Source organism: Triticum urartu, chromosome 1A (genome assembly GCF_056163025.1).
Source record: "Triticum urartu cultivar PI428250 chromosome 1A, HENAU_Tu73, whole genome shotgun sequence".
NCBI lineage: Eukaryota > Viridiplantae > Streptophyta > Magnoliopsida > Poales > Poaceae > Triticum > Triticum urartu.
In genome coordinates, this window is record NC_141873.1 from 50,802,510 (window position 1) to 50,823,849 (window position 21,340).

Here is a 21,340-nt window from a genome sequence, read left to right on the forward strand (position 1 = left end):
GATCGAGGAAGAAGCTCCTGGGGAACCGCCGAAGGGAACGAGAGACATCTAGATGCGATATAGAAGAGAAGGCTCTGTTACCATGTAATAAATCAAGGATCGATTGGTTGAGGCGTGATGATCTCCTGGGATCACCTGCCTTATATTTATATCACAATAGATCGATCAGAGATCGTTACAGAGTAGGACACGGCTGGGACAATTGACGTACAAGTCAATTGCCTGTATACAACTAGAACTCCATGTCCGATACATATACTTATTCTAACACTTTTCATCTAACAGTATATTGGCAGGTTTAATATCACCATGAAGGACAGGACTGTACATTGAATGCATGCATGATAGTGCTTCAGCTGATTCAATAGCGATGTCCAAACGTTTGTCCAAAGGGAAGAGTATAGGACCATCAGCATTGCTACAGTGAAGGATGTTGTAGAGGTTTCCATTAGAGACAAACTCCATAACAATCATAAGGGCATTTTCCTCCGTGCAGCAGCCTAACAATCTGACAACATTCTTGTGGTTTATCTGGGAATGCACTATCACCTCCTTGGCGAACTCCTCTTTCTTGGTTCCATTTTTGTACCTCTTTACTGCGACTGGACGTTGATCGTCTAATCTTCCTTTGTAGACATCACCGAACGAGCCACTACCAAGCGAAGTGCTATATCTGTCTGTAATGTGCTCTATCTCCTTTTCAGTGAAGGGCCGCAGTTTATAGTTGTTGTCCACTCTTTTAAGTACCAAATGCCCATTAGCTTGAAAGAAATCACTAAGATTGTTTCCTTGGTAATCCATGTGCAAGCAGCATATGAAGACAAGATTTGTAGAACAGGTAGTGGCAGCTTGCCTGCATCATGATATGCCAACTAATATCAGTGTCCTTGAGATTAAAATCTATCGTTACTTATTGCAAGAAGGAATTTTACATATGTAACTGAATAAGTGGCTGTCACTGGCATTACAAAATAGCTTCATCTTCCAAATATGTGTAAGCGATTCATTTTTCCATATAAAAAGTGTAAAAAAAACATGATTATTTTGAATTTTGCAGCTAGGAAGAGCTATAGATTTACTTTTTGTATCCTGTAATATACCGCCTAAATACAGCTGCATTTTGTTTTTGACCCAAACCAGCAGGTGCTCTGCTTTTTCTTCAAGTAGAGGGAAAAACTGCACATCAGCTAACACAGCCTACAGAAAAAGCTAAAACAAAGACGTATAGCACAGAAAGGTAAGAATAATTAAGAAACGTGAAAAAACCAGGGCTATCCCTCGCGCGAAGCAGCCCTGAAGGCCTACTCAAGGAGAAAACCACGTTAGCCGGTTCCTGTCTTGCTTCGAAAGTTCTCAACCCTCGGCCATAGAGGAGAGAGTAGCCCAATCTGCGAGGCCTTCGCATAAAAATTCTGGAGTGACCCTGCTGCAATTTCATTCCCTCGTAAATTGGTGTTTGGATATTAGAGCAGAAGAAGTGAAGAACAGAGCAATTTCATTCTACCTCCGTCTCTGATTCAAGAAACCAACCAAAGAACCGATGAACGAGGATGAGAGAGGCAACAACACTTATGTTGCCACCATCGCCGTGAAGCTTGGATGGATGGATCATGGATCTAAGACAAGTATAGCAACCACGTATGCGCCGCGCCGCTAGGAGCTAGTCTGGTACCTTGTCTTGCTCGGCTGGCTGGAGGAGGAAAGCAAGCGAGATGTGCGAAATGGGCGGCGGGTCTCCTTCTCCGGCAGGCGGCACACCGAGTGCCTTGTTTTGCTCGCGAATGAAGTAGGGCCTCCTTTGCTCCGAGCCGAAACAAGCGTTGTTTTGGGTGTCAGGTGAAAAAATTTATGTCTCCGTAAAAGGAAAAAAGTCTATGTTAAACCTTGAACTTGTAGAGATTAGGCGAAATGAACCCTCAAGTAAAAATTCCTATCGATTGAACCTAAACTATACAATCCCGGTCTAAATCCTGGGGTCATTTGACAAATGGAGATTGTCGATGTGGCAAAGGATGACCGGGATTGGTGACATTTTCACAAGGAAAAAGTCCAAAATAAACCATAAACTTGTAGACAAAAGCTAAATCAAACCCTGAACTTTGAATCCCGGAAATTGACACTCTGAACTTGTAATCCCGGTCTATTTTAGACACTAGACCTATTTGGCACACCGGGAATACAACAATCCCGGCCCGGATGACCAGCTACTGTCACGGACCAGAATTTGGGCCGGCCCACTATAACACAACAAGAATTCATGAAGTTTAAAAAATGTTCGCACATTTCTAAAATTGTTCAAAAGTTAAAAAAATGTACCTGTTTTATATTTTTGACAATAATTCAATTCATTTTGTGTTTTCTAAAAAATATTTGGAATTCTGAAATTCTGTTTGCATTTTATAAAACTGTTCGCGATTTAAGAAAATCACATTTGTCAAAACATGTTCAGAATTACAACAGTTTTTCACATCCTATGAATTTTCTTTCGGATTTTCAGAATTGTGTCGCATTTGTTGAATATATGTTTTGGAATTTCATAAATTATCTCGTAAATAATGTTTTTGAAAAATGTTTCGGATTGTTGGCTGCGGACTCGACTGGGCCGGCCAAACAGACATAAAGTGAGTGTTTTTTCTTATCACGCGCCATAAAAATTCCTTCTTTCTTTTTCTTAACGCGCGACGTAATAAATCCGAAAGAGAAAAACATGTTGTGGAGTCGAACTTTGGACCTGGCAGAGTTGACCTGATTTTGCTAGCCACTACAGCAGACGACTATGACTTACACAATAAGAGGCTGGAAATATTTAATTAGAAACCAAAGTGTCAAACTTTGAAAACTTTTTTAGGGGCAAAAAAGTATTGAACACGTATTTATTTCTGAAATCTTCGAACGTTATAAAGTGCGTTTTTGAAAATTTTGAATACTTTTAAAAAACCAACAACTTTCAAAAAGAGAACACATTTTGAAACATAAACATTTTCTTAAACCTGAACAAAAGTTTAGAGTGCAAACACTTTTTGAAACATAATTTTTTTCTGAAACCGGAACAAAATTTTAATGTGTGGACACTTTTTGTACAATGTAAAAAAATGTTTACGTGTTGTAAAAAAATGTATCATAACCTTAACAGAATATACGTGACATGTGTTTTGAAAGAAGTGCATGCAAATTTTAAAATGTTGAACCATGTAAAAGAGTGTTCGTGTAGTTTTATAGAATGTTTATTGTCAATAAGAAAATGTAAAACAGGTATTTGGAAAAATATGACCATGTACTCAAAAAAGTTTTGAAAACGTTTAATTTAAAAATCCCCATCATGTATTTGAAAATATCAAAAGTTTATCAAATATTTAATGTGTGCGTTAAAAATGTATATTGGGTACTGAGAAAGATTACACATGTGTAAAAATGAAAAAAAAAGAAAATGTAAAAGAAAAACACTAAGAAAAAAACAAATTAGTGCGCGCGCATGAGCGACTGTGCTACTGGGCCGGCCTAATTCAGCAAATACCGGCGAAGTCCTCTCAGGGTTTAAAATAGACCGGGATTAGAAAGTTTGGTGTGCCGATTTCCGGGATTGAGAGTTCGGGGTTTGATTTAGCTTTCGCCTGTAAATTCAAGGTTTGTTTTGGACTTTTTCCTTTTCACAAATGGCGCACGGCCTGCTCCCCGCTGGGCCAGCCCGCTTTTTTTTTTGCATTAGAACGCTAAAAATAAGCGCAAACAGGGCACACCCTGCTCCCTTTTGGGCCGGCTCGCTTTACTTTCCTTTTTTCGTTTAAAGTAAAAGCGCGGGGTGACTCGGAGTCTTGTTGTCGATCAACGCAAGGCAAAATAGTTTGATTATTATTAATGGTGCCGAAAAACAGTTTGATTATTGTTAAGCTTGTACGGTACTGTTACTCCGAGTGGTTGGATTTGGATATGTACTTGTTTCTGCTCTTTCTGCCGTCCTCGCCACGGAAGCGCTCACTGAGTTTAAAATACAGCCGCGTTCAGAGAAGCACTGCCACGAGTGCATGGTAAATTACCATGTGTCGAACTTCTTCTTTAGTTGTCGTGTGAGGGAAATGACAAGATAACCGGGCACTTGGCGTGTGTGTTGTCAAATTATTTTAAACTATATAAAAACCGATGGTCAACATATGAGAAGTTGGCAGGGTGCTTGTTAGTGTGGAATGGGAATAAAAGTACCCATTAGTGTCGGTGCATACGATGCAGAGGGCGATTTCAGACCACACACCATTACTAGTGGACTCAGAAGACGCAGCCCATATTGGGAACAAGAACACTTTCTTTTTCAAACTAGGTTGGCTCGAGAAAGAAAACTTCATGAAGATCATTGCACGAGAATGGGCGAAGCCTGTTAGTGGACGATCAAGTATTGAGATATGGCAAAACAAAATTAGACATCTGAGACAATTCTTACGGGGTTGAGCCAGAAACGAGAGTGGGATATACAAACAAGAAAAAGAGCGACTCACCCAGTTAATAGATGCTCTGGATTTAAAAGCAGAAGTAAACATTCTTAATTTAGTCGAGCGGAGCTCGAAATCTGAAGCCGGGCAATGCTTACGAGCTCTTCTTAGAGAAGAGGAGCTCAACTAGGCATTGCATGCTAAGGTGCTTAAGGTTGTCGAAAGGGATGACAATACCCAATTCTTTCACATGATTGCGAATGAGAAACATAGGAAGAAGAAAATAATACAGCTTGAACAGGGATAATTGTGGCTCATGAGAATCTGAAAGCTTATATCTCTAATTATTATAAACAACTTTTCGGCCTCTGGAAGCGAGCACGGTGTCCCTTAATGAGTCTGTTATTGGAGATATTTCTCAACTTAAAATGATATTCTATCTGCACCGTTTACTGAGAAAAAGGTTCTAGATGCAATTTCACAAATGAAACCGAATAAAGCACCGGGACCGGATGGGTTTCCCGCGGAATTCTATAGGAAATGTTGGCATATTATTAAGGATGATCTTATGCCTATTTTTCAAGTTTTTTTAACGGTCATTTAGAACTGTTTCATCTTAACTTTGGCATGACTACGTTGTTGCCAAAGAAAGAAGAGGCAGTTCGGATCGAGCAATTCAGGCCAATATGTCTTCTCAACATGAGTTTCAAAATATTCACGGAAGTGGGCACCAATAGATTGACATGGATTGCCCATTCGGTGGTGCAACCGAGCCAGACAACTTTCATGCTTGGGAGACACATTCTTGAAGGGGTCGTCGTCCTGCATGAAATGCTGCATGATCTTCATTCGAAGAAGCTACTCCCTCCGTTCCGAACTACTTGTCGCATGTATGGATGTATCTAGATGTATTTTAGTTCTAGATACATCCGTTTCTGCGACGAGTAATTTGGAACGGAGGGAGTAGATGGGGTTATTTTTAAAGTGGATTTCAAGAAGGCATATGATCAAGTTAAATGGCCTTTCCTTCAGCAGGCAATGCGCATGAAAAGTTTTAATGAGGCATGACGGAACCAAGTGGGTTCTCTAGTCCAAAAAGATAGTGTCGGAATCAAGGTTAATGATGATATCGGTCACTATTTTCAGACACACAAGGGATTGAGACAAGGAGATTCAATGTCTCCTCTCCTATTTCGTATAGTGGCCGATATGTTGACCATTCTTATAGGAAGGGCCAAGGAAAACGGTCAAGTGGATGGGCTTGTACCTCATCTGGTCGATGGGGGAGTCTCCATTTTATAGTATGCTAATGACACTATCCTTTTCATGGAACATGACATTGCAAAAGCGCGGAATATGAAACTCATATTATGTCTCTTCGAATAATTGTCTGGTTTAAAAATAAACTTTCACAAGCGCAAGTTATTCTGCTTTGGTAAGGCCAAAGAAGAGCAAGACACATATAGACAATTGTTTGGTTGTAAATTAGGTTCTTTGCCCTTCAATTATTTGGACATACCGATTCATCACCGTAAGCTATCTAATAAAGAATGAAAGTGCATCGAAGATCGAATTGGAAAAAAGCTTAGTTGCTGAAAGGGCAAGCTAATGTTGTATGGAGGTCGGCTAGTGTTGATCAACTCAGTACTTACTAGTATGCCGATATTCCTACTATCTTTCTTCGAGGTACCAAAAGGGGTGCGGAAGAGACTAGATTTCTTTCGATTTTGATTCTTCTGGTAGTCAGATGAGGCCAAGAAGAAACACCTCTCACACGATGCGATATTTTATGCCGACCCAAGGACCAGGGGGGTCTCGGTATTGAAAACCTGGAAATTAAGAATAAATGTCTTATGAGTAAATGGCTCTTCAGGTTAGAGACAGAGGTGGAGGGTATGTGGGCATAGATACTACACAATAAGTATCTAGAATCGAAAACGCTAGCCTAGGTCACCACGAGACCAACTAACTCGCCATTCTGAAAGGGACTCATGCGAACGAAAGTTTTGTTCTTTTGTAGGATCAAATTCTTGGTTGGCAATGGGATGTCAACAAAGTTTTGGGAGGATACGTGGTTAGGGGAGACGCCACTAGCCATACAATACCCCATTGTATATAACATTGTGCAACGTAAGGAGGATTACGTAGGCACAGTATTTCAATTGATTCCCTTGAATATTCAGTTCAGACGAATGTTTGCTGGTGAGCGATGGAATGCCTGAATGCACTTGGTACAGAGATTGATAGATGTTCAATTATCCGACCAACCCGATTCGATGCACTCGAAGTTAGCTAGAAATGGGGTGTTTACGGTGAAATCTTTTTACATGGATCTAATTAATTCTGGCTCAATCTCGAGATCGTTACATATTTGGAAGGTTAAGGTTCCCATGTGTATTAAAAAATTTATGTGGTTTGTACACAAGCAAGTGATCCTCACCACGATAACTTATTAAATAGGCGGTGGGTAGGTAGTTCACGTTGTTGTTTTTGTGATCATGATGAAACAATACAACACTTGTTCATAGAGTGCCTACTCGCGAAATTGCTTTGGAGAACGATCCATATAGCCTTTAACATTACTCCTTCAGTTAAACTAAATGTTATTTGGGACGTGGTTAGCTGGGTTGATCATATTACTGCGGCTCGTATTCGGATTGGAATATGTGCGCATATATGGGCTATATGGAATTGTAGGAATGATATGATTTGTAACAGATAACATATTTTAACTTTCTTGCAGGTCATTTTCAGAGCTACCGCATGGATCCATACGTGGTCCTTCCTCACTCCTACGGACTCCTGGGAGCCATTGGTTACTGGGTGCAACCAGTGGGAGATGATAGCACGGGCAATATTCAACCGGTTTGGATGACGGTCGCATAACAGGATAGGAGTCTAGGAAGCTTGTCCTTTACATTGTCATACCGGTTGTGGTATGGAGCATTCACATTTCTTTTCCTTTTTGCTCCGTTCGTGAGCTGTAATACTTTTATGACTTTGTGCTACTTCAAGACTTTTTAATAAGATGGTTGCATGCATCGTTCCGATGCAGAGGCTGAGGGCAAGCCTCCTTTCAAAAAAAAAAATTAATATTAAATAGTAAACAAAAAGAGAAGAACCTCATGGACCAGATTTTCAAAAGAGAAAAAGTTCACAATTTTTTTTTTAAAAAACACGGATTTAGAAAATGTTAAACGATTTTGAAAAGAAGTTCACGGATTTTCGGAAGAAAAGTCCACCTATTTGGAAAAAGTTCGCGGTTTGGAAAAAATATATAATTGAAAAAGAGTTTATGGATTTGAAAAAAGTTCACGGATTCAAAAAATTCCACGAGTTTTGTAAAAAAAGTTCCCAATTTGAAAAAAAAACAGAACTGAAAAAAGGTTCAAGCGTTAAATAAAAAGAAAAAAAATATGTATAAGTAGCTTCCATGAATAAAATAAAGAAGAAAAAGAAATAGAATAAAAAGGAGGGCACGAGTTTGAATCACCTTGTGCGCAACTTTTTTTAGCAGTGTAACAGAAAAAAAAAGACAAAATAAATTGAGCAGACAAAAAAAGCGAATGGTCCAGCCCAATGAGGAGGACGGGTGCGCGCCTTGAGCACACCAGCTAGACAAATCACGGTTGGAAGGGTTCGATTTAGACCGGAATTGCATAATTTAGGATGCAATCAATAAGGATTTTGATTTGAGGGTTCATTTCATCTAACATCTACAAATTCAGGGTTTACAATGGATTTTTTCCCTGAAAAAACACTGGTTTTGGGCGGAATACAACGAATCAAGCCACGCGAGCAATTGCATCAGAGCTGAGGTGAGATGAAAATTTGGGGCAAAGGCCTAAAGTTTCCGAATTTTAGTTTTATATAAGAAAAAGTGGCCCGAATCCATCGTCTGCTTCTCAGAGAAGCAAATCTACTCCACAACGGAAAAGAGGCAATTCATCGAGGAACCACCACCCCGAAATAGTGAGTGTGGATAGCAAGGGTACATACATAATCCCATCAAGAGCAAATAAGGAACGGTTACCTGTTCGTTGGTAATAGAGGAGATCTGCAGTTTTTCAGCCTGCAATCAAGGATGCGGCCTTCAGCTTGCAGGATACCACGGCTGCAGATGTTCTTGGTGTGAGTCAACGAGGGGAGAAGCACAAGGGACGAGCATATGAAGACAAGATATCTATCTAACATATAAAGCCTTCTAGGGTACCCGCCGTTCTAGCGCCATCGCGGTCTCGGATGAATCCGGCGCGCACATTTTACCCTGTGCTGTATCTGGTTGTCCTTTTAATCTCGCTGGCAAACATCCCTACGTCCATTTTTTCATACGTCGGTTGCTTGAATTGGACTGAATGACGGCTGAGCCACCCTTGTGCGCGGGGCCACCAATTCAGCGGGTAATGCGGCTGCAGTAGCTGTCGCGCGCGTGCGCCAGTGGTGAACGTGGGTGGCAAGGCGTGGGGCGCCGGGTGTGATGAATATTTTTTACCGTTCCTTCCGCACAGCGTGATAGGCTGGGGTCGCGCGCCTCGTGCGTGCCTACGGACCAGGCGACGCGACATGGGTGGGTGGATGGTACGTCGCTGTTTTTTTATCCGTTGTGTCTATACCCAGCTGCGTTGGTGGCCCCTGCTTTAGGATGGTCCCGCATGGCAGCGTGTTGGGTGTTTGGGAGGCGTGTGCTTGCTTGTGTTGCCTGCAGGTACCGTGTGACGCGGCGTGGGGTGGGTCATGTGGGGGTGTAATTTTGCTTTTCTACTCGCTCTTCACTTACCCCGCTGCGTTGTTGTCTCTCTTCTCTTTTGGTCCCACATGTAAGTGTAATGGGTGGCTCGTTCCGGGTGAGGGAGAGTCGTAGAGACGTTTCTTTCCAGGAAAGATGGTCCTCCTCTCCCCACGTTCTCTGTACCGGGGTGGGTGGGTCCATGAGTGCACGTTCCCCACTTCACTCCCCTCTCTTTGATTCCCCATCCACCGCCGCCTCCTCTCTCGCCTCACCGCCGGCCTCCTCTATGCCCCTTCCTCTCCCTCTCGGACGAGGCCTAGCTATGGCCGCCCGTGCCGCATCCTGCATCTGGCGCGGGAGCGTGTGGTGGTGACTAGCCGAGCCGTCCCGCTGGTTGCTCGAGCACGGACCCTTGCGACGGCGTCCGGACGAGGCCGGGCACAAGGCGGAGCTGCGGCCGGCGACCCGGCACCGGCGCTTGCCCGGCGGCGGGACCGTCTTCGCCGTGGCCGGTGGGAGAGTTGGGCGGCAGCAAGCGGTGCGGCGAGGGGAGGCGCATGGGCGAGAGGGTGGGGCTCTTGCTAGCCGCTCTCCCGTCCCGTTGGTTTCTTGCGGCCACGGTGGCGTTTCTCAGATCGAGCTGGATGGCGCGACGGGGGCGTGGCACAGGTCGACTTGGGAGCGCATCCGGCATCTCGGTGGCCATGTAGTGGCTCTGGTCGCCGGGAGGGCTTAATTCTGTGGTTGATTCCATCCACCCCTCCTGTTCTCACTTCTCTTTCTCTTCTTGATGCAGGGTCGTGATGTGATCCACCCTGTCTAGAGGGTAATTTCTGCGTGTGATTTGGGTAAGGATCTGGGTGCTGTTCGTTTGCTCACTGTGTTTGTTCCTAGGTGAGCCTCTCTCCTTTTCCCATGCTCTTACCTGCTCGATAAAATGCTTGTGTGGCTGCAAACTATTTTCTGCCTTGGGTTAGATTCCTTTTGGTTTCTTGACAAACATGTGAATTTCTCCTGAGTGAAAAAATGGAGGTGAAGAGGAGAGGAGGAATTACTTCATATGTTTAGGCAGCACGAGATTTCTAAAGTTAGTTTACAACTTCTTAGCCAATTTTGGTTGTCTTGCAAAGTAAAAAAACAAGTAAATAGTTTGCTTATTCCCTAAGTAAATCAGTGTTTTGTTCGTCGGGTCCATCTAATCACTTTCTCGTGCATCCAGGTCGGCACCGCTGTTGTCACCGGCAGAATGGCCGACTGGCCATCGGCAGGCTCGGAGTCCTCTGCGAGCAGGTAACTGAATTTTCTGACCAAGGAGCTTTCTAAACCTGTAAAAAAATCATTCTGACAGTTGTTGACCGGTAAATATGTGGAACTGTTTCAGGTGAAGGAGCTTAATTTCCAGGGGTATGAGGTGATTCTGGTCGCCTCCCGCGCCGTCGGCGTCGAGGCAGAGGCTCAAGTACGGAAAGCTCATCAACAGCAGGTTGCAGACCATTTTTTCTCACAGCAATTTACTGACGGTCATTGCCTCTGGTTATCGTCAGTGCTTGTGTGCTGATAATTCTCCTTGCTTGCAGTTTCGCCGATCTGCAGAACCCATAGTTCGACCTGGATGGGAAGGCATGCGCTGCCGTCGGCCAGAGTGGCCTCATGGCTATCTACGATACACTGATTAGCCATGTGGGTTTGCTAACTGTTGTTCTTTCTTTTATTGTTGTTGTTGAGGTATGGTCTTTCTTGCTCATCTCCAATCAAATGCTTGTGAGCTGAAAGGTTCTTGTTTGTTTGTTTCCCTTCCTGTTCAAGTTGTTCGTCTTCTGTGTCGTTAGCCAGCAAGGTTAGATGTGCTCTCATTGCCACGCTTGATTGCTTCTTGCAGCATGTTCTTGTTTGATTATGTTTACCCTGGTGATTTGCTTTCTGTTTGCTGCTTGGGCAAACATGTGTCTCCCCTGTTTTCGGCAGTACATCTTCGGATTAGTGCTGTGGGCGAAATGTGTGCAGCAAGTAGTAGTTGTAGCTGCTCATTATGAATATTGTGCCTACAGCCATGGTTGACACACGTATTAAGTGGTAGTTACTCCGTACACATAGAAGGACGGTTTAGTGCGGAGAGGTTTATGAAGGCCTACTGGAATTAATTATTTCAGAACACTTACCCCTTCTAAATTATATATTAGCAGGGTTGTGCTTATATGTCCCTCTTTAGATAGTTCTTGGGGAGACGGCATATTTATATTTGTAATTTAGGCTACAAAATGGATTTTATTCGTATGTCTGCTATATTTCAGTTGTATTGTCTTTCCTTCAATCAATTGACAAGTTCTTGCTTCTTTTAATATTATTTCTCTTCAATCAGTTTATGAATCCTTAGTTCATTAGTGTTATCTCTTTACACAGAAGATCCTACTTTCATAACTGATGTGCTATTCTCACATGCAATTAACTTGATCTGGTTAGAAAGAACCAATGGTTGGTGCTTGTTAATTGCATTAATAGTAGTTGTTGTGTTCTGTGGTGATTATATGTGCCACACATGAAGTATTGTATAAATGTGCTTTTATTGTTCAAGAAGCAAGAATTTCTGCCATTTTTTGTTGTCTTTCATCTTGGGATAGCTACAAATCTGCTGCATATGTTTTAAAGATTAGGCATCTCGGGATAGCTACAAATCTGTTGCATACGCTTTTAAAATTAGGCAGAGAAAATTTTACCAATTGGTGGCAGGTCCCTTTTTGGTTTGCTACGTTATTTTGCTGTTTATTAGGCAACACACTAATTTCCCTTTGCTTACTAATGCCATGATTCCTTTTATGTTTCTGGTAAAAACAGTTGGGTAATTCTTCTGTTGCTTCACGGATCTTCCTGCATGTTGTGTCTGTATTACTGCCACTGAAGATATACCTCAACTGAAGATCTAGCTTGTGACGATGATATACCTAAGGTTAGTGTTATTATTACATATGGGGAGAGGTTTATGAAAGCCTACTGAAACTGATTATTTGGTTACACTCACCACTTCCTTTGGACAGAAGTTGTTGTCTGAACGTACTGACCATTGTGTTATGCAGTCTTGGTCTATACTTTAATGCACCTGTGTTCACGCATGGCCAGCTTTATGTAGCAGTGTCGCGTGTGACATCAAAAAAGGCTTTGAAAATCCTGATTGAACATGAAGATGGTACTACTGATTCTCAGACCAGGAACATTGTGTTTCCTGAGCACTTCCACTCCATTTCTTATAATCCATGCTGGTGGTGTCTTTTACAATACATGCATTATTCCATTTACCCTGTTCGCTATGGCCGGCCAGTCTGTTCTAGCTGATTCATGTGGTCGTCCGATATGTGTGGTGCCAACTGCCATTTCTTTGCTAGCTGATGTCAATAGTCTTTTGGTTCATACAGCTTAGTGCCTCATATATGAATGCTCTTTTTGGGTTCTTCAATTTCTCTTCCCCCTATCTTTTGCTGACTACACTGACTATACGCCTGTTCTACCCTGATGCTCTTTCTTCATGCTGGTCCTATGTCACGGGTGTTAATATCTACTACCTATTTACTGCTTGTTGTGCAAAATCTTTAGGTTATTGTAAATCATTCCCTGCTGTATAAAGTTTGGTTTTAGTCTGTTGCATTTTGTTGGTTCCTATCTTGCCAATGTCTACAGCAATATGCTTTCTTGATAGCCTATTTTGCTTCACATTTTTTGGGTATGCCACTTCTCTAATGAGTGGGTGCATCTCTTCTTTGTTTTATCATTCTATATTTTTTCCTAACCTTTTTGGTATTCTGCTTTCTCCTTGCAGATGGCAAGCACCATTTTGTTGGTTCCTGCCTTGCCAATGTCTACAGCGATGTGTGCGTCCTTTGTCTCATCTGTGGCATTACCGTGGGGCGTGGGGTGACTCATAATGGGCCTATCAAGCATACTGACCTTGTAATGATAGATAAAGAGGTTGATGTCAGTGCCATTCAGATAAATATATTTTTAGCCCTGTGAATTGAAAAATGAGTGCTTCTTGGTTGTTGCTGTTGTTGGTCCAGAAGATTCTTGGTGCTTCTTGGTGCTTTTACTACATGTCCAGTAGTATACTATGCTAACCCACATAAATGACAAAGTCCTGCGCTAATCCTTATTGGCACTTCTTGGTGTGTTAACTAAATGGTTTAGTCCCGCGCTTCATAGAAGCAGTTTTAACTAAATGTAATGAACTAATTAAGCGTCTTCTTTTATTGTTGGCTAATCCTTTGGTTTTATTGCATGCTGCATTCTATATGATGATACACTACGACTCTAATAAGTCCAGGCACTATAAACCCTATGTCAGCTATGTATGAATTTGGAATCCATATTGCAGAATTATTTGCTACTGTTGTATATAATGCTATCTCAGCTTCCCAATGAACGATGCATGCCTTCACCTTCAGGCACAAGGCAAAGTGTGTCCGCCTATGAGGACATCATCATAAACCTTCAGTGTCACCTATATGCCTTGTGTACCAGACTTATGTTTATAATGGTCTTATGCTATCTCCACATTAGTTTATCTTTGCGTATGGATTACTAACATCACTTTCTTCTCACTACTTACATTGCTTCTAACTAGCTTCTTGCGCCATTGGCGCAACCGGGTCATCTAGTGTACTGCAACAGGTAGTAGTATCTTCCAAAGTTAGAGCCCGGTCCAACCGGGACAAGGTGCTTTTTTTTAATATAAAAGGCAGTACTCTGCTGGCAAAACAACAAAATAACACGCTCTGCCTGCTAAGATGACCTAAGTATTCAATTGCCCGGCCAAGTAAACTACTCTTGGTCAGCGCTCACTCTTGGAGTAATTGACTTTTCTTTCGTTATGCCTTACTTTATAAATAGTGCCATAATAACAAAATCATTCAAACAAAACAGAGGGATATTATCAGGTCAACGGAGCTGTCGTCCGCGGCTACAACGAGCGGTCTCCACAACTGCAAATTGCCAAGCATTTTCAATAGGCAATCAGCGGGCCAGTAAGGGACGAAATGTTCAATAGTAAAATTATTGAGAGACATCCACAAAGACCAACAAAGCGAAACAAAGATGATATGGGGCAAGCCGTAGGGTGGTCCGATCGTCACGAATGATAGGGGAATTTGATAAAGAACGGAGTAAAACAACTGGCAACACACGGGAAAGAAGCACAAACTAACAGCCATTGCTTTCTTCTTCCGCCTCTTCGAGAATCCTTCGGTCCTCGGAGCGATACTTTTCCCCTCTCCCCTCCCGGTCGCTCCCGCGAGCAACCCGGGGGGCAACCCTAGCCGCCACCCAAACTCCCTCCCCTCCCCGTCCCTCCTCCCCCGTCGCCGCTAGCAAGCGCCGCCGGGCAAAGCCCGGCCGGCGTTGGCGGCGGCGGCGGGGGGGGGGGGGGGGCTCTCCTCTCCCCTGCGCTCTTCCATGGTGGGCCGGCGCAGGACGGCTGGATCGGGCGCATGCCCCGGCCTTGCGCGGGGGCGGCGGCGCGGCGGCAACCGGTCTAGCGGCGGCGGGCGCGTCCTCTCGTGGCGCGCCGGCGGTCTGGGCGGTGGCTTGCGGCGTGGCGGCTGCGGGCTCTTGGGATCTCGCGTTGGCTGGTCCTTCAGGTGGTGCGAGCGAGTGGGCTCCGGTCAGATCCGGCCGGATCTGCCTCCGGCGCCTCTTTCGGCGGCGCGGGCTGGGTGCAGCAGGGCCGCGGGCGGCCGGCGCCGCCATGCATAGGGGTGGTGGAGCCGGTGGCGTGACGGTTGGTGGCGGCGACGCGTGCGGGCTCCGAGTACAGTTGGGCGTCCTTCTCGGCTATGGTCGGCGGCGCGCGGCGTGGGCGGGCTGTCCCTGGATCTCTCCCTGGCGGCGGCGGCGGTGGATCTTCTCCCTCCTTCATCGGACGAGCGGCCGTCGGTGGCCTCGCGTTGGGTTGTGCCAATAGCAGGGCCGGGGCGAAGCAGGTGCTTCGGGGGGGGGGGGGGGGGTGGTTGGAGGGATGGGGCTTCGACGTGGTCGAGCCGCCGTCACCGGCACCGTGGGTGCCGGGAGTGGCCGTGTGGCGCACCTCCCCTTCCCCTTTCCCCTGCCTGAGGCTTCGTGGCTGCTGTCCCATGCGATGTCCGAGGCGGGACGGTTTGCAGGTTGCAGCGATGGTGGGAGTTGGCTCCGTCCAAAGCCGCCTCCTTTGAGGGTACCGGGACGGTCTGGATGCTGGGCGGCGGCCCTGGCGGTGGGAGATGCGTGTATCTTGGGCAGATTGCGCAACTCGGTGATAACCCACAAGTATAGGGGATGGCAACAGTTTTCGATAAGTAAGAGTGTCGAACCCAACGAGGAGCTAAAGATAGAACAAATATTCCCTCAAGTTCTATCGACCACCTATACAACTCTATGCACGCTTGACATTTGCTTTACCTAGAACAAGTATGAAACTAGAAGTACTTTGTAGGTGTTTTTGGATAGGTTTGTAAGATAATAAAGAGCAAGTAAATAAAAAGTAGGGGCTGTTTAGATAAAGACACAACTAGGTTAGTTTTAGTAAAGAGCTTTTTGTTACGAGAAAGTTATTTGTCCCTAAGCAATCGATAACTAGACCGGTAATCATTATTGCAATTTTATTTGAGGGTGAGGCATAAGCTAACATACTTTCTCTACTTGGATCATATGCACTTATGATTGGAACTCTAGCAAGCGTCCGCAACTACTAAAGATCATTAAGATAAAACCCAACCATAGCATTAAAGTATCAAGCCATCTTTATCCCATACGCAACAACCTACTTACTCGGGTATGTGCTTCTGTCACTCACGCCACCCACCATAAGCAAATCATGAACATATTGCAAACCCTACAGCGGGGATCCCTCATGCTTGCGCAACACGGAGAGCACCATAGGACAACACCAATAATAAAACATGCAACTCAAACCAATCACGATCATCAAATAGCACATAGGACAAAACGGATCAACTCAAATATCATAGGATAGCCATACATCATTGGGAAATAATATATAGCATTGAGCACCATGTTTAAGTAGAGACTACAGCGGGTAAAAGAGGGGTTACACCGCTGCATAGAGGGGGGGAAGAGTTGGTGATGATGGCGGTGAAGTTGTTGGTGAAGATTGCGGTGATGATGATGGCCCCGGCGGTGTTCCAACGCCACCGAAAGAGAGGGGGAGAGGGGCCCCCTTCTTCTTATTCTTCCTTGACCTCCTCCCTAGATGGGAGAAGGGTTTCCCCTCTGGTCCTTGGTCTCCATGGCATGGGAGGGGCGAGAGCCCCTCCGAGATTGGATATGTCTCTCTGTCTCTGTCTGTTTCTGCGTTCTCAGATTCTGCCCTTTCACCGTTTCTTATATTCTCGGAGATCCGTAACTCCGACTGGGCTGAAATTTTAACACGATCTCTATCCGGATATTAGCTTTTTGCGGCGAAATAAGGGCATCAACCGCCTTATGGGGTGGCCACGAGGGCCCAGGGCGCGCCTGCCCCCCTGGGGCGTGCCCCTACCTCGTGGCCCCCTCAGGCATCGTCTCGCATTGATTTTTCTTCCAAAAAATGACATATATTCCAAAAAAATCTTCATCAGTTTTTATCCCATTTGGACTCCGTTTGATATGGATTTACTGCGAAACAAAAAACATGCAACAAACAGGAACTGGCACTGGGCACTGGATCAATATGTTAGTCCCAAAAATAGTATAAAAAGTTGCCAAAAGTATATGAAAGTTGTAGAATATTGGCATGGAACAATAAAAAATTATAGATACGACGGAGACATATCAGCATCCCCGAGCTTAATTCCTGCTCGTCCTCGAGTAGGTAAATGATAAAAAAGATAATTTTTGATGTGGAATGCTACCTAGCATAATCTTGATCATGTAATCTAATCATGGCATGAATATTAAGACACGAGTGATTCAAAGCAATAGTCTATCATTTGACATTAAGATAATAATACTTCAAGCATACTAATAAAGCAATCATGTATTTTCAAAATAACATGGCTAAAGAAAGTTATCCCTACAAAATCATATAGTCTGGCTATGCTCCATCTTCACCACACAAAATATTCAAATCATGCACAACCCCGATGACAAGCCAAGAAATTGTTTCATACTTTTGATGTTCTCAAACCTTTTCAACTTTCACGCAATACATGAGAGTGAGCCGTGGATATAACATTATAGGTGGAATAGAATATGATGGTGGAGGTTGTGTGGAGAAGACAAAAAGGGAGAAAGTCTCACATCAACTAGGCGTATCAATGGGCTATGGAGATGCCCATTAATAGATATCATTATGAGTGAGTATGGATTGCCATGCAACGGATGCACTAGAGCTATATGTTGGAAATATGCCCTAGAGGCAATAATAAAATGGTTATTATTATATTTCCTTGTTCATGATAATTGTCCATTGTTCATGCTATAATTGTGTTATCCGGAAATCGTAATACATGTGTGAATACATAGACCACAACATGTCCCTAGTGAGCCTCTAGTTGACTAGCTCGTTGATCAATAGATGGTTACGGTTTCCTGACCATGGACATTGGATGTCATTGATAACGGGATCACATCATTAGGAGAATGATGTGATGGACAAGACCCAATCCTAAGCATAGCACAAGATCGTGTAGTTCGTCTGCTAGAGCTTTTCTGAATGTCAAGTATCATTTCCTTAGACCATGAGATTGTGCAACTCCCGGATACCGTAGGAGTGCTTTGGGTGTACCAAACGTCACAACGTAACTGGGTGGCTATAAAGGTGCACCACAGGTATCTCCGAAAGTGTCTGTTGGGTGGGCATGAATCGAGACTGGGATTTGTCACTCCGTATGACGGAGAGGTATCTCTGGGCCCACTCGGTAATGCATCATCATAATGAGCTCAGTGTGACTAAGTAGTTGGTCACGGGATCATGCATTACAGAACGAGTAAAGTGACTTGCCAGTAACGAGATTGAACGAGGTATTGGGATATCGACGATCGAATCTCGGGCAAGTAACGTACCGATTGACAAAGGGAATTGTATACGAGATTGCTTGAATCCTCGACATCGTGGTTCATCCGATGAGATCATCGTGGAACATGTGGGAGCCAACATGGGTATCCAGATCCCGCTGTTGGTTATTGGCCGGAGAGTTGTCTCGGTCATGTCTGCATGGTTCCCGAACCCGTAGGGTCTACACACTTAAGGTTCGATGACGCTAGGGTTATTAGGAAGACATGTATGTGATTACCGAATGTTGTTCGGAGTCCCGGATGAGATCCCAGACGTAACGAGGAGTTCCGGAATGGTCCGAAGGTGAAGATTTATATGTAGGAAGTTGTCATACGGTCACCGGAAAGGTTCGGGGGCATATCGGTATTGTACCGGGGCCACCGGAGGGGTTCCGGGGGTCCACCGGGAGGGGCCACCTCTCTCGGAGGGCCTAATGGGCCGTAGAGGAAAGGGAACCAGCCCTACATGGGCTGGGAGCATCCCCCCTTGGGCCCATGCGCCTAGGGTTGGGGGGAAACCCTAAGGGGGGCGCCCCCCTTGCTTGGGGGGCCGGCCCCCTTCCTCCTTCCCCTATAAATAGAGGGGCAAGGGGATGGCTGCATACCACATCCAAGGCGCAGCCCCTCCGCTCCCCAACACCTCTCCTCCTCCGCAAGAGCTTGGCGAAGCCCTGCCGGAGTACTGCTGCTCCACCACCACCACGCCGTCGTGCTGCTGTTGGAGTCCTCTTCCTCAACCTCTCCCTCCTCCTTGCTGGATCAAGGCGCGGGAGACGTCCTCTCTCCGTACGTGTGTTGAACGCGGAGGTGCCGTCCGTTCGGCGCTAGGATCATCGGTGATTTGGATCACGACGAGTACGACTCCATCAACCCCGTTCTCTTGAACGCTTCCGCTCGCGATCTACAAGGGTATGTAGATGCACTCCTCTCCCTCTCATTGCTAGATGACTCCATAGATTGATCTTGGTGATGCGTAGAAAATTTTAAATTTCTGCTACGATCCCCAACAGTGGCATCATGAGCTAGGTCTATGCGTAGTTTCTATGCACGAGTAGAACACAAGTTGTTGTGGGCGTCGATTTTGTCAATTTACTTGCCGTTACTAGTATTATCTTGATTCGGCGGCATCGTGGGATGAAGCGGCCCGGACCGACCTTACACGTACGCTTACGAGAGACTGGTTCCACCGACTGACATGCACTAGTTGCATAAGGTGGCTAGCGGGTGTCTGTCTCTCCCACTTTAGTCGGATCGGATTCGATGAAAAGGGTCCTTATGAAGGGTAAATAGAAATTGGCATATCACGTTGTGGTTTTTGGCGTAGGTAAGAAATGTCTTGCTAGAAACCTATAGCAGCCACGTAAAAACTTGCAACAATAATTAGAGGACGTCTAACTTGTTTTTGCAGCATATGCCGTGTGATGTGATATGGCCAAAAGGATGTGATGAATGATATATGTGATGTATGGGATTGATCATGTTCTTGTAATAGGAATCACGACTTGCATGTCGACGAGTATGACAACCGGCAGGAGCCATAGGAGTTGTCTTAATTTATTTATGACCTACGTGTCAACTTATACGTCATGTAATTACTTTACTTTATCGCTAACCGTTAGCCATAGTAGTAGAAGTAATAGTTGACGAGACAACTTCATGAAGACACGATGATGGAGATCATGATGATGGAGATCATGGTGTCATGCCGGTGACGATGATGATCATGGCGCCCCGAAGATGGAGATCAAAAGGAGCAAAATGATATTGGCCATGTCATGTCACTATTTGATTGCATGTGATGTTTACCATGTTTTACATCTTATTTGCTTAGAACGGCGGTAGCATAAATAAGATGACCCCTCGCAATAATTTCAGGAAAGTGTTCCCCCTAACTGTGCACCGTTGCTAAGGTCCGTTGTTCCGAAGCACCACGCGATGATCGGGTGTGATAGGTTCTAACGTTTGCATACAACGGGTGTAAGCCAGATTTACACATGCAAAATACTTAGGTTGACTTGACGAGCCTAGCATGTACAGACATGGCCTCGGAACACGGAAGACCGAAAGGTCGAACATGAGTCGTATAGAAGATACGATCAACATGAAGATGTTCACCGATGATGACTAGTCCGTCTCACGTGATGATCGGACACGGCCTAGTTGAATCGGATCATGTATCACTTAGATGACTAGAGGGATGTCTATCTGAGTGGGAGTTCATTAAATAATTTGATTAGATGAACTTAATTATCATGAACTTAGTCTAAAATCTTTACAATATGTCTTGTAGATCAAATGGCCCATGCTAATGTTGTCCTCAACTTCAATGCGTTCCTAGAGAAAACCAAGTTGAAAGACGATGGTGGAAACTATACGGACTGGGTCCGGAACTTGAGGATCATCCTCATAGCTGCCAAGAAAGCATATGTCCTTGAAGCACCGCTAGGTGAAGCACCACCCCCAGCAAACCAAGACGTTATGAACACTTGGCAGTCCTGTGTTGATGATTACTCCCTGGTTCAGTGCGGCATGCTTTACAGCTTAGAACCGGGGCTCCAGAAGTGTTTTGAGCAACACGGAGCATATGAGATGTTCCAAGAGCTGAAAATGGTTTTCCAAACTCATGCCCGGGTCGAGAGATATGATGTCTCCGACAAGTTCTACAGTTGTAAGATGGAGGAGAATAGTTCCGTCAGCGAGCACATACTCAAAATGTCTGGGTTGCACAACCTCTTGTCTCAGCTGGGAGTTAATCTCCTGGATGATGCGGTCGTTGACAGAATCCTTCAGTCGCTCCCACCTAGCTACAAGAGCTTTGTGATGAACTTCAATATGCAGGGGATGGAGAAGACCATTCCTGAGGTATATTCAATGCTGAAATCAGCGGAGGTGGAAATCAAAAAGGAACGTCAAGTGTTGATGGTGAATAAAACCACTAAGTTCAACAAAGGCAAGGGTAAAAAGAACTTCAAGGAGGACGGCAAGGGAGTTGCCGCGCCCGGTAAGCAAGCTGCCGGGAAGAAGCCAAAGAATGGACCCAAGCCCGAGACTGAGTGTTTTTATTGCAAGGGAAGTGGTCACTGGAAGCGGAACTGGCCCAAGTACTTAGCGGATAAGAAGGCCGGCAACACCAAAGGTATATGTGATATACATTTTATTGATGTGTACCTTACCAGTA

At 44.7% G+C, this 21,340-nt stretch overlaps 1 protein-coding gene and 1 long non-coding RNA gene across 9 annotated transcripts; one reads left to right on the forward strand and one right to left on the reverse strand.

The window, feature by feature from the left end:
* Nucleotides 1-112: 112 nt before the first annotated feature.
* On the reverse strand, nt 113-8,819 carry LOC147989916 (wall-associated receptor kinase-like 6). 2 transcript variants are annotated; one of them, XM_087546421.1, is made up of 2 exons: nt 8,455-8,819; nt 113-853 (listed from the first exon to the last, which is right to left on the reverse strand). In XM_087546421.1, exons 1-2 carry the CDS (start codon nt 8,613-8,615, stop codon nt 265-267), a joined length of 750 nt encoding a protein of 249 aa, XP_087402547.1. In that variant the 5' UTR covers nt 8,616-8,819; the 3' UTR covers nt 113-264. The 2 variants fall into 2 exon arrangements, 1 of the variants encoding a protein (XP_087402547.1); XR_015618215.1 differs by lacking the exon at nt 113-853 and adding an exon at nt 892-6,250 and having other exon boundaries at nt 8,455-8,590.
* A 514-nt stretch (nt 8,820-9,333) lies between these two features.
* On the forward strand, nt 9,334-13,180 carry LOC125545731 (uncharacterized). Of its 7 annotated transcripts, XR_015618226.1 has the most exons (7): nt 9,340-9,819; nt 9,947-10,044; nt 10,370-10,440; nt 10,532-10,633; nt 10,728-10,875; nt 11,983-12,094; nt 12,222-13,180. It is a non-coding gene; the product is annotated as an uncharacterized LOC125545731 (long non-coding RNA). The 7 variants fall into 7 exon arrangements; XR_007300197.2 differs by having other exon boundaries at nt 9,334-9,819; nt 10,728-12,331; nt 12,959-13,180; XR_007300199.2 differs by having other exon boundaries at nt 9,334-9,819; nt 10,728-12,094.
* The last annotated feature ends 8,160 nt before the right edge of the window (nt 13,181-21,340 follow it).

Coding starts and splice junctions, on each gene's coding strand:
- LOC147989916 (XM_087546421.1), bottom strand. CDS start 8,615: ATGTTAGATAGATATCTTGTCTTCATATGCTCGTCCCTTGTGCTTCTC. Junction 854..8,454: donor CCTCTATTACCAACGAACAG/GTAACCGTTCCT, acceptor ATCATGATGCAG/GCAAGCTGCCACTACCTGTT.